We start from the raw sequence: 17,025 nt of genomic DNA on the forward strand, positions 1-17,025 counted from the left end.
GCAATTGACGCCACTGTGATAAAACATATGCTTTACGTCCCAGTTAACAGAGCAACGCTCATAAATCGTGTTCTTTTGATTGGCGTGCAGTATCCACTTGCTTTTATGGTCCGGAAACTGAGAAAAGTGTTTTCTATAGCTACTTGCAGGAGATCGACCGCGTGGCGGCGCCCAATTACTTACCAACCGAACAGGACATCCTCCGTGTGAGAGTCCCCACAACGGGCATTATAGAATACCCATTTGATTTGGAGGAGATACGATTTAGGTAAAACACGTTGGTTTAATGCCGCATGACTCGCTTCGAGCCGCATGTTTATCATACAGCGATGGGGACTCTTGTGTTTCGTGTTATGTGTTTTTTTTTCTTTTTGTGTCTATGTTTGAGAACTTACCTATGTTGATCCTCTTATTCTATTACCTCGGCGTAACCAATCAAATCATATACCTAATAACATGTTTATTTAAACGAAAAACATCTCAGTGTTCTGTTACATTACTCAACAAAACACTGAGATGACACGGTTATTTACAAATAAATTAATTTGGTGAGTTCTCTACGTTTGCATGCATAACACTGGCTTAGTTATTAGATTTGCATGGAATGGTTTTTCAGTTATCTAAGCGATCTGGCAAGAATTGAGAAGGACGACTATCTTCCTACCGAACAGGATATCCTCCGAGCTCGACAGCCAACTACGGGCATTCTTGAGTATCCCTTTGATCTAGACGGAATCATATTTAGGTAACGTTTGTCACCCCGCGTGATCTCTCCCCGTAGTGTTTATTGAAACTACTAACTGTTTGACACGTAATGGTTTTACTCACGACCCCACAATCGTAGTTTCCTTTTCCATTATCGGGAATTCCAAAGCGGTGTGCTAGATATCCCAATATACCTAATGCACTTGTATTCGTATTATGTTCGGTATACTCAACAACATTTATGAAATTATCGATGTTAATGTGTCGGGATTTGATGTTGTGCCTGCCATATATTAATAAATAATTATTATATTGACCAAATAATACGTTTTAACACATCTATTAGTGTGTTAAGAATTTGTACAATATAAATATATTTTTAACAACTTACCATGTATTCAACGTCTGTTACTACGATGTAAACAATTCTACGAAGCGATTTCCTTTCGATTGAAGCAATCTTGAGCTAGACTGTTTATAATGTCTGTTATGTTATACTAGCCTGAGTACTTTTTTTCTCTCTCTTATCAAATTACCTAATTATTGTATACTATAAAATTAAAAACTATATGCAAATCTTGTAATAATAACAAAGAAAATTATAAAAATTAAAAAGTTCTTTTGGTTTGACGAGTAGCGACCAATGAGGAGTATTATGAATGGCATAGTTTCGTGATATCCATGGTTATGTCTATAAGCAATGGTTACCACTATCCGGAAGACCATTAATATATTTCTTATTTTAGTGGTTTAAAAAACTAACAAATTATATATACATTGCTTATTCTGCTCGCTGTAGTTTAAAATGTGTGCCTAATACTAGAACAATATTGGATACTAACATAATATTATTATTTTTTTGCTAGATATATAGTTCTTAGTTTACTCTTCTTATATGTTATTTTGTAACGCTCATATCATTTCTCTAGTCTTTTGAATCTTTGGAGTTTCATGCAATTAGTTTTGTTACAATTTTTGTCTTCTATGATGGAATTTATCTGTTATTCTGTCTTTATACAGTAGGACCCCCGTATCCGCGGGGGTTCCTTTCTGCTGTCTTCCGCGGATATGGGGGTTTGCCGATAATAAACGACACAATATTTTCAGGTAATGCCTGGCAAAAGAATACCCACTTGCACATTACCTAAGTAGCAAAGAATAGAAATGAACAACGGCTGTATGATCGTACGGTCGTTGATCATATCTAAGATTAAACCCGCACACTATATACTTGTAATGGAGTCAAGATTACGCTGAGCTTAGACTCATAATAGTGTCTTTAGTTCACAGTCATATTCGTCTGACGTAAGTTAGCCGAAGGAGCATATCACATTGAAGTGTCTTTAGCACTGACCTTCCTAAGATATTTGTATCTGGTATAGAATTCTGATGCTACCAATAGTAAGAGTTGACTCCAAATATATGGTGTTATTTTTACACTACACCTTCCACTGAGTCAAAATCCCATTTTTCTCACGAAACAAGTCAATTCTCCAGTCTATAAACGTCGCGAATATTCATCTTCGCATATACGGGGGCCTACTGTATGTATATTGCTAGTTATTACAATTTTTTTTTATTCTGTCGCTCTCCTTTCTGTATTATTAATGATTGAAATAAATCGCTTAATATTTTGCTGCTTATTATTGCATTAGTTTTAATTATATTTAAGTACATACATTGTTTATTTATTGCCATTATATGAATATTTTGCTTTCTATGTTCTCAAGCTAAGTCTTAATTGCTTCCCTTTTTTTCTTATTGTTTATACTGATTGATCTTATTGAATTAAAATAATAAAGGTGATGTAGGTATAGGACAATAATTTAATTGACATGTCCCAAAATTTGTGGTTCGGAGAATATCAATGTTAATAACAATATTGTTTATTATATTTATGCTGTAACATGAAATAATATGAAAAATCAATTAAATTATTGATCATTTTGCTGTATCATTTTACTGTGAATAACTTTGATTTATTAGGAGAATTGTTATTATTTTGGTTTAATTTATCATATTGTTTTAACACAGTAATGCATTAACATATTTAAAATATAGTATAATACTAAATGTAAATAATGCTTAATAATAGACCAACATAATCCTTTTTTAACGAAAAATGCACTCCATCCTACCCTTATCTTATTGAGCTTATATAAGGTGGTCGCAAATACAATTTAAGATTGCTTATATTTCCTAATAGAATGTTATTTTTCGTAAAAAGTCTTAATAACAAAATTTTTACTGTTTTAGTTGTAATTCCATTTAACAATTAAAATATGTTTTTTAAAATATATTTTTAATATACACCTTTGTTTTCGACCGCCTTGTACAATTATTTGATTCATGTATGTACTATTTTCTGTCAAGCATATAATATGCAACATTGTACTGTAATATTCCAAAATTATCGTGAATGAAATGAGTTATGAAAGTGGATAAATATATAAGCAATAATAGATGTATGTATGAATGAAAACTTAGCAGTTCATTTCCTCTGCCTACTCCAAAAAGGAGCTGGCATGATAGCATGAAGCTACAGAGATATTGATAATTACAACATTTAAACGCTTTGTGTAATAGGGTAATTATTTTTCTATTATTTAACAGGATGGTGGACGTCGGGGGCCAAAGATCCGAGCGAAGGAAGTGGATTCACTGTTTTGAAAATGTCACATCTATCATATTCTTAGTAGCTCTTAGTGAATATGATCAAATTTTATTCGAGTCTGAAAATGAGGTAATTATCCAATTTATTTATTATGCAATAACGATATATATTATAAATTGTGTAGGGCTATTCTTTAAAAATAAGCTCTAATTTCACTAGCTGATCCACTAGTGATTTATATTTGGTATTCTATATAGAAGTAAAAACGATGACAGCACCATTTTGTTAAGGTGGTTATATGGTAAACTAGATTCAATGAATTACCATTTTTAGGTACTCATTTTAATTTTCCAAACTCATATCACTATAATTGCCATTTCGAAAGATTACACATATAAAGTGAAAATTTTGGTGAAAGCTAAAGTGAAGTAAGTTATAATATTAATGCGAATCTTTACAGAATAGCCTAGTTGTTGACTATTAGAATAATATAGGCGACAATTACCACTTTTTATCAGATGGACTTTAAAATAGTCCCATACTGTTATAAATAAGAAAGTTTGTAACAATGAATGGATGAAAGTTTTTTACTCTTTCACTCAATAGCTATTTAGTGAAATTCGAACGGATTTTAGTGAAATTTGGTACATAGGTAAATTTTTTATGCAACCAATGCAATGCAACCTAGAATGGCAAATAAGCTGACGGCTCACCTGATTTATGTATCATAACTTAACACATAGAATATTTTATATTCTGATTCACATGCGTGAAACCGCTGGTAATGAATATAATGAATAAAGATTCTTTAAATACAGCCTATGTGAGAGTGTGAATATGTAAAAAATCATTTGTATAATATTTTTTTAATATTTGAACTTACATTTCAATAATATTATAAACTCAAAAGTTTATAACGATGGATGGGATCCTTGTTATTCTTTCACGCAAAAACTAAAACAGGCTTGAATGAAATTTATTACACAGGTAGATTATATCCTAACTTAGCATGTAGGATACTTTATATACTAATTAATACGGATAAAGACTCAGGTCAACTCATCGTTAGAGGTTAATGAAAGGGAGGGAAAGGATTGTACGATCTCGTCTGTATGACTTTTTCTGTCGCACTGATATTTCTGCCGTGAAACGGCAGTTTCAGTTTGAAGGCTATGCTATAACAATGTAATTACTGGGTTTGGAGGTATTAGACACCCTAGTTCTCATGAGCATGTCAGTGTGTATATTTTGTAATGTCTATGGTGCTGTTCATGTCTATAGACAACATTTACCACTTCTGTGAAGTGAGCTGTTAGCTTGTTTGCTATTCTGAGTATTGTAACTTAAAAAAAAAAACAATCCTCATCACATCACATCTTTATTACTATTATATCTAATAAAATTATTATTTGTATTCAATTACAGAACCGAATGGAGGAGTCAAAAGCGTTGTTCAAGACGATCATCACCTACCCTTGGTTCCAGCATTCATCTGTGATCCTTTTCTTGAACAAGAAGGACTTGCTTGAAGAGAAGATCATGTATTCGCATCTTGTCGACTATTTTCCAGAATACGAAGGTATTTAAAAATAAATATATTAAAAGTTATATAAATATTAGTAAGTGACAAGTAAAGATAGATTTTTACACAAAGTGGCTTTGCGTCTTAGAGCATTGTTAATAGAAAGCGCCGATAATGCAATTTATAAATAAAAGTGTAAGTAATTTTTTGGGCATGAGGTAGCACATATTATCAAAAACGTAAATTTTTCAGCCTTTGATAAGTCATAATACGCAGAAACGAATCCTACAGTACAAACTTATCCTCTTACTTTTATGACGAATCCCAGACTCCACTATGATCGTCTATAGAGACGCGATACTTTTTTTTTTAATAAAAAAAACTGATCTCAGGGTAATCGGGAATGTTTCAGCTGCCCCTACTACATATAATAACGTCAAACTCGACAGAACATATTGAAACAAAATACATTTTGTTATTTTTCAACTTACTTCGATCGAGAGAGTTAATAGTATTGTTTATATTTTACATAGAAGAACTTCTGTCAATGGCGCCATCTACTGTAATGTTCTAAGATGACTTATTTCTAATTATTGATCTGAATAAATAATAATGACGTATTAAAAATAGGTCCCAAATGCGACCCAATACCAGCACGTGAATATATACTACAGAAATATCTAAAGGAAAACCCAGATCCAGACAGATCATGTTACTCGCATTTTACAACAGCCACAGGTTGAATAAATCTCTTACAATCATTTTGTAGCAACAGCTAGTGATCACGATTATGGTAATTCGCTATATTTATTTAGTTTGTAGACTATTGCTATGACCGTTCCTTCAAAGATATTGAAAGTTTTGCAGTAATCTATTAAATTAATTTTATTATAGATAAATTTTACAAGAACATGTGGCAGATTTTACAATCTGTAATTGTTCTTCATTGTCATATAATCAAAGAGTAAATAAAAAAAAAAAAATTTTAATGATTATATAGGCTACCAATATGTCAGCAACATTAATATGAAATCAACTTAAACTATTACTGTTATAATCTGTGAGGACAAACTTAAATCGAATTATGTATTATATACTCTTTGTATAATATATATAATTTGTTAGCCAAAACTTTCAATGTCAGTGAAGAATATAAATATGTAGTATGGCTAGATGTGTGAATGTGTGTTACGACTCAGGTCCGCAACGCGACGCGATCGCAGCGCGCGAGTTCATACTGCGGATGTTCGTTGACCTTAATCCAGACGCGGATAAAATCATCTATTCACACTTTACTTGTGCGACAGGTGAGTGAAATCATCATAATAATAATAACAATAAATACCACTGGTCGTATTTTTAAGATGAAAATGGAATGGTAACCCCGTCTGAATATATACGTTGACGGGATATCAGTACTCACTGATACCCTCACTCGAGTGAGATGATAGATGAGGAAATCGGGTCAATGATCCTATCATACCAGGTATTAAACACAATGGTTTTTACAGAGTATATTGCAAGCAATGGGACCCTTTAACCCCATTACTAACAATCATGGAGTATTATTAATAGTATGTTAATAGACTCTACACTCTGTAAACTGTATCACTATTTCTGAAATTATATTTCACTTAACAAAACTTGTACCATAGGTAATGATGAACATTTGATTTTTTTTGGTAATGATGAACAGATGATAAACATTTAAATCTTTTTTATGTATATATTTTTTTATACAACTTAGAATGGCAAATAAGCTGACAGCCCACCTGTTGTAAAGTGGTAACCGTCGCCTATAGACATGAGCAGTACCATGGACATAACAGAGTATACTGTTTTGCCCATGATACCCCCATGCGTTGCCATTCCTGAGGACTCAGGTGTTATTCCTCTGTACCCTGTAAATTCACGCCATATCCCACCCTTCAAACCGAAACACAGCCATGCAAACACAACTGCTTCACGGTTGAAACACGAATGGGACAGAGGTACCCGAGCAATCGACTTTTGTACAAAGTCTCTCTCTGGTATAATATATACATATTATATCTTATTTCACTGACCAAACTTAAAATTGGAAAAGAAAAGAGAAAAAAGAAGATTTTCTGTTTAAACCGCTACACCATCTAGGTTCAGTATAAATACCGATATACACAATTTATAACCACTGCACTTTGTATATTTAAAAAAATGATTACGGCATATTTTATTGTCAGTCGTTAAGACCTACAGATACAAGGAACCTACTGTAGGTGTATGTCTTTGTCTATCATAGTAATGAACAGAACTATCGGCTACCACGCGCACGTATCTTGTACTTTGACACAAAACTCCGTGGACAAAATATCCCTCGTCTGCACTAACCTATAAACTCATAGTTTTTAGTAATAATTATATTCACGGATTAAAAACGGTAAGTGTATTTTACTTTTATTTTATTATGGCTTCTGTTAATAGTTTAGAAGTTTTTTTTTTTTTTTATTTTCTAGTTTAGAAGTAGTAATTGTTGCAATGTAAATATTTGTGTCGCCCTCTATAAGTAGTGGCAAACGTACTTATCAGTAGATGTGTTTTATTTTTCAGTTTTATGTCTTTTTATTTAACGTATGTTAAACAACAAACTATCTCGTTATCTCATTCAGCGGGGAAAATGTATCTATCGGCAGATCATTGCTGTTTGTCTAAAGTAGTGCTTGCTCTACTAATATTGTATTTTAGATTTTACTGCTTGTAACTTTTTTTTTCTGTCAATGGTATAATTTTTTTTTTCAGTCGTAACAATATTCTTTTACTTTACAAGTAAAACCAATAATATTATTTTTATTGACTTCTTGTTGTCATGTGAAATCCTATATAAATTATATTTTTACTGTATATGGAAGACTAAAGATACCCTATTTACATGTTTTATAGAGAGCCGATTCAAGCTGATAAAACTATTCTAATTTTTTAATATTGCGCCCTCAGAGCAAGATGTCTTTTAAATTTGGCTGAGTATACAATGTTTAGTCCTATGTCATTTATTAGATTTTATTGAATTCGAATATACATAATGTTTTTAAAGATTTATAATGAAGCTAAATTATACACGCCTTAATCGTGACTTTTACTGTATCGACACAACAGCCACATCTTGTCGTAAATCAAGCATTCGATTGATTCGAGCCCCTAGTGTTTCTAAAACTACCTATCGGCTTCTCAGTACGACAAGCAAGCATGAAACATTCAAGTTGCCATTAATTTGTGACTTGCCAAATAGGGTATTCTCAAAAAGACTGTTTTACTTTTATAATATACTAGTTATTTATATCTAATATTTTCATTAATGTGTATATTTTTTATGTTTGTGTTACTTTTGCATGTACTTTTATTTTATTTTTGTATTTTTGCATGCTGCCTTGGATATTTATAAAGACACGGAAAATATTAAGCTTGTATTCTGTGCCGTTAAAGATACTATAATGCAGTCTGCTCTCAAAGAGTTCAATCTAGCATGAGTCGCTTTCAATAAAAAAATTCAATCTTACTGGCATGTTATTATATATTAAATATTTATTTTTATTATTAATGCATGTTATTTTATTTTACCTTTACACAAATTATCTACTCAAAATATCTACTATCTCTATAGCAAACAAAAGAACTTTATAGTGTGGTGGTGGGGATTAAAGAATGGATAACTCCGGAAAGACTACTAAAAATATACTAATATTATAAGAACTTGTTGCACTGAGCGCTTTTAAATTATACTGTAAATAATAATTTTAGCGTTGCAAGAGACAAATAAATGTGATTGTATGATATTTAATAGCGCCTCTCACTATTAAATATCCGTGTACGGTCACGATATCGTTTTGTCACAAATTATAAAATCGTCTAAGAGCTAATAAGTAACCTCAGCATCTTTTATGCTCATGAGTTAGTTATTTTGTCCAGAAGTATGGTTATACTAGTCGCCTAGAATTTATTTAACTAGAGTAACTATACATTCACATTAACATTCTACTGGCTTTATGCTTTTATGCCAATAATCTACGTCCTATTTCATAAAGCTAACAAAATGAATATGTGAATGGTTATGTCGGGAAGAGATGCTATCGATTTCGGAGTTCATACCCTTTTGTTTCTTGACTTACAATGTTTAGTCAATACAACAGTCTGTCAATCAGAATACTTATTTATATGGGGTCCAATAAAATGCATATTAAATATTTTTAATGTGTCACAGACTGGTCACGTATATACAATATCAATGACTATATGGTAATTATAACGTCAAAAAATAAATGTAAATTGAAAAATAAATAAAAGAAATACTAATAATGACAAAATAACAAAATGTTCAAAAATTCAATATCAAATTAACTTTTATGTACCTAATAATAAGCACAGGTTACCGGGATTTCCTTTAGTGTCTAACTCGTATTTGTATAAGATGGAGACAAAACATTATGATGGTATTTTCTTATAGGAAAAATAAAACTTAATCTACCTACTAGTTCTCCATTTTCTGTATACTACAGCGTAACTCTGTTAACATAGACCTCCTCTTTAAGGGTGGTTTTGCCAGTAGTTGCCGTGCTTGGCAGGCGGGTTGGCAATTGCAAATAGACTTTTGGTGATGATTTATTTTGGACGCTGCTGCCCACTCCTCGACCATTAAGTACCCTTAACTTAAGCTTCTTACGACACCCACGTTTAAGGAAGGGGAAACCCATACTACGCCGAGATCACATGGCAATTTTCTGTATAAAGCCTAGTACTTCAAATGGAAGGTTAAAACAGAGGTTTATCATCATCATCAGTATTTGCCTTCGTACATTTATAAATGCCTCGTAAATTTTAAAAATATGCTCACATATATAAATTTAAACATTTAAACGGTACAGTTTAGATCGGTGTTTCCCAACGTGGGGCCCATGGGGGGCAATAAAAAAATGGACTCGAAACGATTTTAACCCTCTTGCTCCGGGCCATTTAAATGCAATGCTACGAGTAGATATCGGATGCCAAATTTAACAGAAAAAGTAAATTAAAAAAATGCTGTAAATATTTATTAAGATTAATTTCGTTTGACGTTACCAAAATAACTGGGTAATAAGAGTCCTCATGTAAATTTTTAGGAAAAATTATGTATGGGGCATAAAAATTTTAGAAATATTCAAGTAGGGCATGGCCCAAAAAAAAGGTTGGGAAACACTGGTTTAGATAAATATTAAGAAATTGGAAATATTGGTGCAAATATTTAGTACTATAATTATCTAGAAGAATAAATATTAAGTCTTACGAACAATTCTTGATATACATCTCTGTATTTAATAAAGAATAGAACATAATTATGAAGTGTTATATTTGATAGTAAATGTAATGTAAAATAATTGCACTACGAGAATGGTAAAGTCTTGGATTCAACGCGACGCACTCCCGCTTTCTTACTGTGATTCCTTGAATTCGCCTCCGGTACGTAGGTATTATAATAAATCATTAAGAGTTTAATACAAAATCCTGGGAAATTTACAGTTACGATACTATTAAAAAAATATGACAAATACATTAACTGTTGTAATTGTAAAAAATACGGACGGTGTTCAATTCATACCTACTTTTCATTGTATTATTAGTAATTAAATGTCACGGTGATCTCCGTACCACATACAACGTTATCTATTAAAAATAATCTGAAGTAACGATTTCCATGCAATATATTATTTTTTTAGCCGAACTTTAGGATTTTTCAGTTTTTATCTTTTAAAGCACCCCTGTACTATAATTTAAAAAAAAAAAAAAACAAAAAAGAAATATCGGACATGCCGTTTTCGAGTTTAAACGAAAGTAACGAACAACAATTGATATTTGGATACTTAGATATCAAAATACAGTGGTTTTCAATCGATTATTATTAATTCAGGTGTATTCGGTGTTATCTGTACCTTCGAAGATGTGGTGATGTATCTAAGAAATTTGGATGTGATTCATAATAGATTTATTTTCCAGTTATAATGTTTACTCTTATATTAATTTCTTAACTTCTATTTACAGACACTGAAAACATCCGTTTCGTGTTCGCCGCAGTCAAAGACACAATCCTACAATCCAACCTTAAGGAGTACAACCTCGTCTAAGCGTAACCAACGTGGTCACTGACACAAATCTGTGATTGTGTATAACACATAATTTAAACATCATCACTTCACGACAGAATGTGTAAATTCACGAACTGAGATCGGATGGACGAACTTATTCACCTTAAAATGTTTAATGAGAAAGTAAGGATAGATTGTAAGTCATTTAACCCAAAACTAGCATCAGGTCGGGGCGCGGTCGGCGGCCGGCCGCGCCCCCTCGTCGGGCAACATTCGTTCTCGATCCGTCGCTCCGAACGGATCACTTCACGACGCGTCAGGTTTTTTGACATGTTTTTTTATGATGAAGTTATTCACAATTTATGTATGTGTCTGTATCGGTGAATATTAAATTGTGCATTTTAAAAGTTATGGTAAGTCGTGGCCTTACCATGAGCTGCTTTTAGTCATTGTTTTAGGGTTTTGTAAAGTTTGTTGCCATAATATCTTTCTACATTAGTATACATTTTATTATGTCCAGACGGATGGATTGAACAAACTAGTCCAATGAACTTACGCGTGTTTTATATCACCCTCGTGGGTCGAGACAGGACTTCCTACTGATGTATCGATCGGGATGCTTCCGTGAAACTATTTCGTATTTATTTAAGTTATGAAACGTCTCGTAGAAGTGCGATCGATCCAGAGCTTTTTGTGGGTCAGAAGGAGAGGGAGGGTTGAAATAGATAGATGGCTCGATCTGGACTTCGTCGACATCACTGAGCTCGCAATTTGTTTTTAGACATCGCATCGCATACAAAGCTCAAGTTTTACTTCCATGACCATGACTGAAGTGTGTCCATGCCTCAGGTATGTCGAACGTAGCACCAGTATACTAAAGATAGCATCTTCTAAGTAACCACCTCTCTCCACTGATAGAATGAAGTTTTAATATACATTATAATATCATTACCGTTTGTTCTGTTAGCTTGGGAGATTTATATATTTATTAATTGTATTTAAAGATTACTTTTGTACATTGGAAATTTTGTTACTTGAATATATGTTATTATTTAAGCTGTTTATATTTAAATATGGTGTTTTTCTACACGAATTGACTTCACGCAAAATGTTTTACGTTAACTGTAGGCTTTGTGTACGCAGTGGTCTGGTGTATTTGGTTCTTTCCTAATGTTATCCGTGTATGAGAATTCCATTCAGCTAGCCGTATGTCAAGTATAGGGAAATACTACGTTAGTTGTTTAAGGACATTTTTGATGCATTTGATATAAACTTTTTTTACTAGAAACCCAAGGGATACAATAAAGCGAATGTGAATTGTAAAAACCGAAACCAAATGTTTTTTGCACGAAAGCTTTTACCACATGAATGTAATATATTGTACATTTGGGTCTAAATGTGCTGAGTGAATTGAGCCGACAGTTCCGTGCCAAGTTTTGCTATTGGCAATTTTTTTATTGTAAACGTAAAGCACAAACTATAAATATGTTTATAATTGTTTTCCATATTTTAGAGTATTTTATTGTAATATGCTTAATTTAGTGTGTTGCTTCGTGTTACATTTTAGTTGTTTACGTATAGTAAGAAACAAAGTTTCTATTTTGATGATATATTTATATATAACCTTTAACTTATTCGTTGTTGTGTCTTTACTTTATACATTCTTATTCTCTAAGCATATCGGAACAGGTTAAGCGCATTGTGGCATTCGATACTGTCAATAGCAAAACTGTATGCTTTAATTAAAATACAGCTGTCAGAAATGCTCAAAATAAAGTGAAATTGATACTTAGCGCACAATATTGGAAAACTTTCTATTAATGTTACCCACTGAAGTGCAATCTCTGTGTATGCCCTGTACATAGAAACTATATTTCTTTTGTGCAATTGTACAGCAATATTGTGAACTAGTTTTTGGGCCCGGAGCGGCCGGCGTGGCCGCCGCAGGCTTGGGCGTAGGCGGAAGCGAGTGCGGGCGCGGGGGCGACTCGTGTGCTTTGTGAAACAAATCGTGAGTTGTCGTTTTCGGCTGTATTTATACTAAGATGCGGGTGGTTTGTGAATTAGATAAGTTTTATTGAATCGATTTATATTCGTAAGATGAATTTTATTTAAACCCAGTGCGTGATTCGGATTATTAAATACAATTATACAAAGCACATTGTATTTTATCGTATGTGAGAGTATGTGGGTGGTCGAAACGCCGCGCGCCCGCTCGCGCCGCGCATTCGTATCTTCCTTACGAATGGACTGAATACGTGTACTGGCGTGGTTCTTACCTGTTTGTTTTTACGGTTGGGCGATGACTACACAAAATATTGCTAAACTATATTATAGTCTAACGTTGCTTTACCTTTTGCGTGAGATTGTGAGAATTTTAGCTTAAGTTCCGACTGAAGATGGATGCCTGAATGAAATATTGTAAATTATAATTTCTCATAAAATATAATTTTTTTCAGCTAAGCGAGTAGTTTTCTTTATCACTTCTGATATAAAATGGTTGGTTAAAACTAATTGCGAAGTGTTATGTATCTATCGTACTGTAAATATCTAAATGGCAAATATGTGATTTTTATCATAATTGCTTTAGTTCGTGCCATCAACTATATGGCTGGAACTATAATAGAAATATAGACTTTACATCCCATCGTACTTGCATTACAATGTGATGCAATTGCAACTATGATCTAAAGTAGTACTTTAGTTATTCTTAGTGTTTTCCAGTTCCGGTTGGGGTAGGAAGTCTGTACTTATTACATGAATATATAAGACATAGTATGTTTTCTCACTCGTTTACTTGCAAACAAATAGGATACATGCCAAAATAAGAAAGAGCAATCTAAAAACATTATTTAGTTGCGATAAGTTACCAATTCAATAGGAATATAGGAATCAGATAAGTTGAGAAGCTTCTTAAAGTTGGTTAAAAATAATAGCAACAGAATGTAAAAAAAATTATCCGAAATTGACAATTTATGCATATCGGATCGAAATTTTATGAGCCACCAAAAATTTAACAACATATTACTAAAATATTATATTTATAAAAAATGTTAGTACTGCCTAGATTTACCTAGTAGGGTACGGTTAAAAGCAATCATGCAATACACTTTCCATTCACTATATCCAGATATCAATCTATTCGCTCCGACACCTCACGTGCGGCCTAAAAGCCCCCGTAATTGATATTGTCATCATGTTTGTAGCAACTGAGTCCAATTTAAATGGAATCTTACCTTCCGAACAATATACATGGACTAAACTAGCAAAAAGTGCAGCTAAAATAGCATTCCACAATTTCGACTGGCGCTACGTAACTTTAGTTATTTTTAATTCTTCTATGTTCTATGGAGTCCAAACGTTTATATCGTCATATGAAAGAAGTCAAATTATTGTCAACGATTTTGTCTATCTACGACACACTCGAAAAACGCAACAATACGTATTATTTAGTGCCGATATCACCGAAATCATGAACACACTAGACTGGATGAAATCGCAAAAGTTCGATAACACTGGCAAATATTTAATTATTTGTGAATCAGAAATAGACGCGCGATGTGATGAAGAAGAAGCTGCCAATGTTTTTTGGAGCCACAAAATAATTAATGTGGTATTTTTAAAACATAAATCTCGTAGTAAGGAAATAAATGGTTATGTTTACAATTTTAATGAGGACTGTCATACTATAAAACCTTACAAATTGAATACTTTAAATACTTGCCTGAATATTAATGAAACAAAATGCAGCCAAATGTTTCCTGTGAAGCTAACAAATTTGCATAGATGTCCAATTATAGTTTCTACATTTGTCCGACCACCTTACATGAATATAGTCGACGGCAAGCCCAAAGGTGCAGATGGGGACTTGTTACTCCTAATTGCTGATAGAATAAATGCAACTCTTGTGATGATGACCCCACGCCGTGGTAACGGTTGGGGATCACTACGTAAAGACGGCAACTGGACCGGTTCGTTGGCAGACGTTTATGATAATTTTGCAAACTTTTCTATGACTTCCGCAGCTGTCACACTCGCTAGATTTACTCATTTCCAAATGTCAATAGATTATCACTCAACTAAAATAGTATGGATTACGCATCGTGCGTCTTTGAAATCTTCTTCTTTAAAATTAATTTATCCATTCCAATTATCAACTCAAGTGGCCGTTCTTATTAGTTTTACATTTGTTATTTTTTGTGCTGTTTTCATGCGAAGCCAATTCTGGCGTAGGTTTAACCAAAGTATGAATTTATATAAACCACGTTACGGCGTTATATTTTACTCTTGGGTAATTTGCATGGGCCTGCCGGCTACAAAGTTACCTGTAAATCGTAGTGCAATGAGTATAGTAATATTGTGGATGTGGTACTGCATTATGTTGCGTACTGTTTACCAGGCGTTCCTTATGCAAGTGTTACAGAAAAATTATTATTTTAAAGAATTTGAAACTATAGAAGAGGCGTACGCAGCACACTATCGCTTTGGGGGTGGACTGGCTTTGAAAGACTACTACATTGATTACCCTCTAGTGTATGATAGGTGGAATGAAGTAAATATTAGCGATATCATACCAGTTTTATACAAATTATCAGATGGACTGCAATTTGTGATAGCAATGAATATGGAAACCGCAATCACCATAATAAGGAATCATAATATAAAAGCTCGTATTTTGTCACAAAAAGTAGTTATCAGTCCAGCGGTAATATTTTTCAAAAAGTTCTCTCCATTGGTGAAGCCTGTAAACCGTGTATTGAGACGATTAATAGAGTCTGGGTTTTCTGATAAGTCATATAAAGATCATGTAAATTTAAAAATATCACGGAATATTAAAAATGCTCACCAACCAATCACTACAGATCATTATACAGGTTGTTACGTAATATTACTTTTTGGTTGGATATTATCAATTATTTTGTTCATAGTAGAGCTTTGCCTGGGCAAAATGCATTGGCATATTTAAGATTATTTTCCAGAAGGAGGCTTGATTCCTTAAAAAAGACATTATGTACTCTTAGATCCGCCTTTGCGCTTAAAAGCTCAAGCAGAGCACACATGGCGCAATCTCAAAGTACGCCTATGATAAAATAAACAATTTCCTGCAAGTTTACTACTGTACGTTTCACGCGTCACTTCCTGCCTCGTCTGTAGATATGTGGAACAAATTACTAACAGCGCATTTCCTAATAAAGACGACATACCTTCAAGAAGAGAATCTATATCTTTTTAAAAGGCCAGCAACACATTAGCGACTCCCCTGGTGCCGTTAGTGTCCATCGACTGCGGTAATCACTTGCCATCAGGTGAGCCGCATACTCATTAGTCGCCCTTTCACAAAAAATTATAATGTTGTAGATTACTGAGTGTAGGTGATTATAGTCGGTTAATAATAATTCGATGAGAAAATTTTAAACTTAGAAAAAAAAAGATATATTAAAAACATATAAAGTATTTTTTGAGTAAAAAAAAAATCGAATCCATTTATCACTTGGCGAAATCGTATAATAGTTTTACCCGGCGTTGGTGGCAATCAAACGAAAATACGACCAACTTACAAGTAAGGAGGACCAGTCGCTGCAACCCATGAACGCCTGCAACTCTAAATGTATAACTCATTGTAATATCGTAAGCACTAGAAAGGTTATAGTTTTCTGTGACTTATAATCGCCATCTTTTACCGTGAATAAATAGCCTAAATAAATAGCTATAATAAAGCCGCCTTATCGTACTTGTATTGATACAAGTTAATCAAATTTATTTGTGGTTTTTTGTTATCGTCTATGTTGTGTAATAATAAAGTATACTTATTTATTTCTTGATTATTTTCATATAAAATCTAAAGTAGTTTCTTAAATTAAAAGCATTCTTGTTACTATCCAACAACAGTTATCAGAAATGGCAAAATAAGAGCTGTACATACTTAAGTTTGTTGTTAGTACATCAGTGAGGCTAAAAAAACGAAGAGCACATGAAATTTGTAATGCTTTATTCGCTTGACCCGTCAAATCAATATAGAAATAAGAATTTATTATTTAATTAATTATAATTTTTTTCACATTTATTTATATATAGGCATAGAATAGGCCACCCCCTTT

General features: G+C 33.0%; 2 protein-coding genes across 7 annotated transcripts in view; both read left to right on the forward strand.

Moving 5' to 3' along the window:
* Positions 1 to 13,390, forward strand: part of LOC113515708 (guanine nucleotide-binding protein G(q) subunit alpha) — a 29,417-nt gene extending 16,027 nt beyond the window's left edge. For 2 of the 6 annotated variants that reach the window (XM_031910008.2, XM_052893387.1), the window contains exons 5-9: positions 617 to 745; positions 3,319 to 3,448; positions 4,745 to 4,898; positions 5,472 to 5,579; positions 8,259 to 8,412. In XM_031910008.2, coding sequence (XP_031765868.1) covers positions 617 to 745; positions 3,319 to 3,448; positions 4,745 to 4,898; positions 5,472 to 5,579; positions 8,259 to 8,341 — 604 coding nt within the window. In that variant the 3' untranslated portion in view covers positions 8,342 to 8,412. Of the gene's footprint in view, positions 1 to 139; positions 269 to 616; positions 746 to 3,318; positions 3,449 to 4,744; positions 4,899 to 5,471; positions 5,580 to 6,040; positions 6,149 to 8,258; positions 8,413 to 10,883 lie in introns of those variants that run through there. The other 4 variants (XM_052893391.1, XM_031909998.2, XM_052893389.1 and 1 more) reach the window with 4 other exon arrangements.
* Positions 13,391 to 13,495: 105 nt separating this feature from the next.
* Positions 13,496 to 16,741, forward strand: LOC113515628 (uncharacterized). The gene has a single exon (XM_026899888.3). The coding sequence runs from the start codon at positions 14,124 to 14,126 to the stop codon at positions 15,891 to 15,893; it is 1,770 nt and encodes a 589-aa protein (XP_026755689.2). The 5' UTR covers positions 13,496 to 14,123; the 3' UTR covers positions 15,894 to 16,741.
* The last annotated feature ends 284 nt before the right edge of the window (positions 16,742 to 17,025 follow it).

Source organism: Galleria mellonella, unplaced genomic scaffold (assembly GCF_026898425.1).
Source record: "Galleria mellonella isolate WM207_F2 unplaced genomic scaffold, CSIRO_AGI_GalMel_v1 utg173, whole genome shotgun sequence".
In the NCBI taxonomy this organism is placed as follows: domain Eukaryota; kingdom Metazoa; phylum Arthropoda; class Insecta; order Lepidoptera; family Pyralidae; genus Galleria; species Galleria mellonella.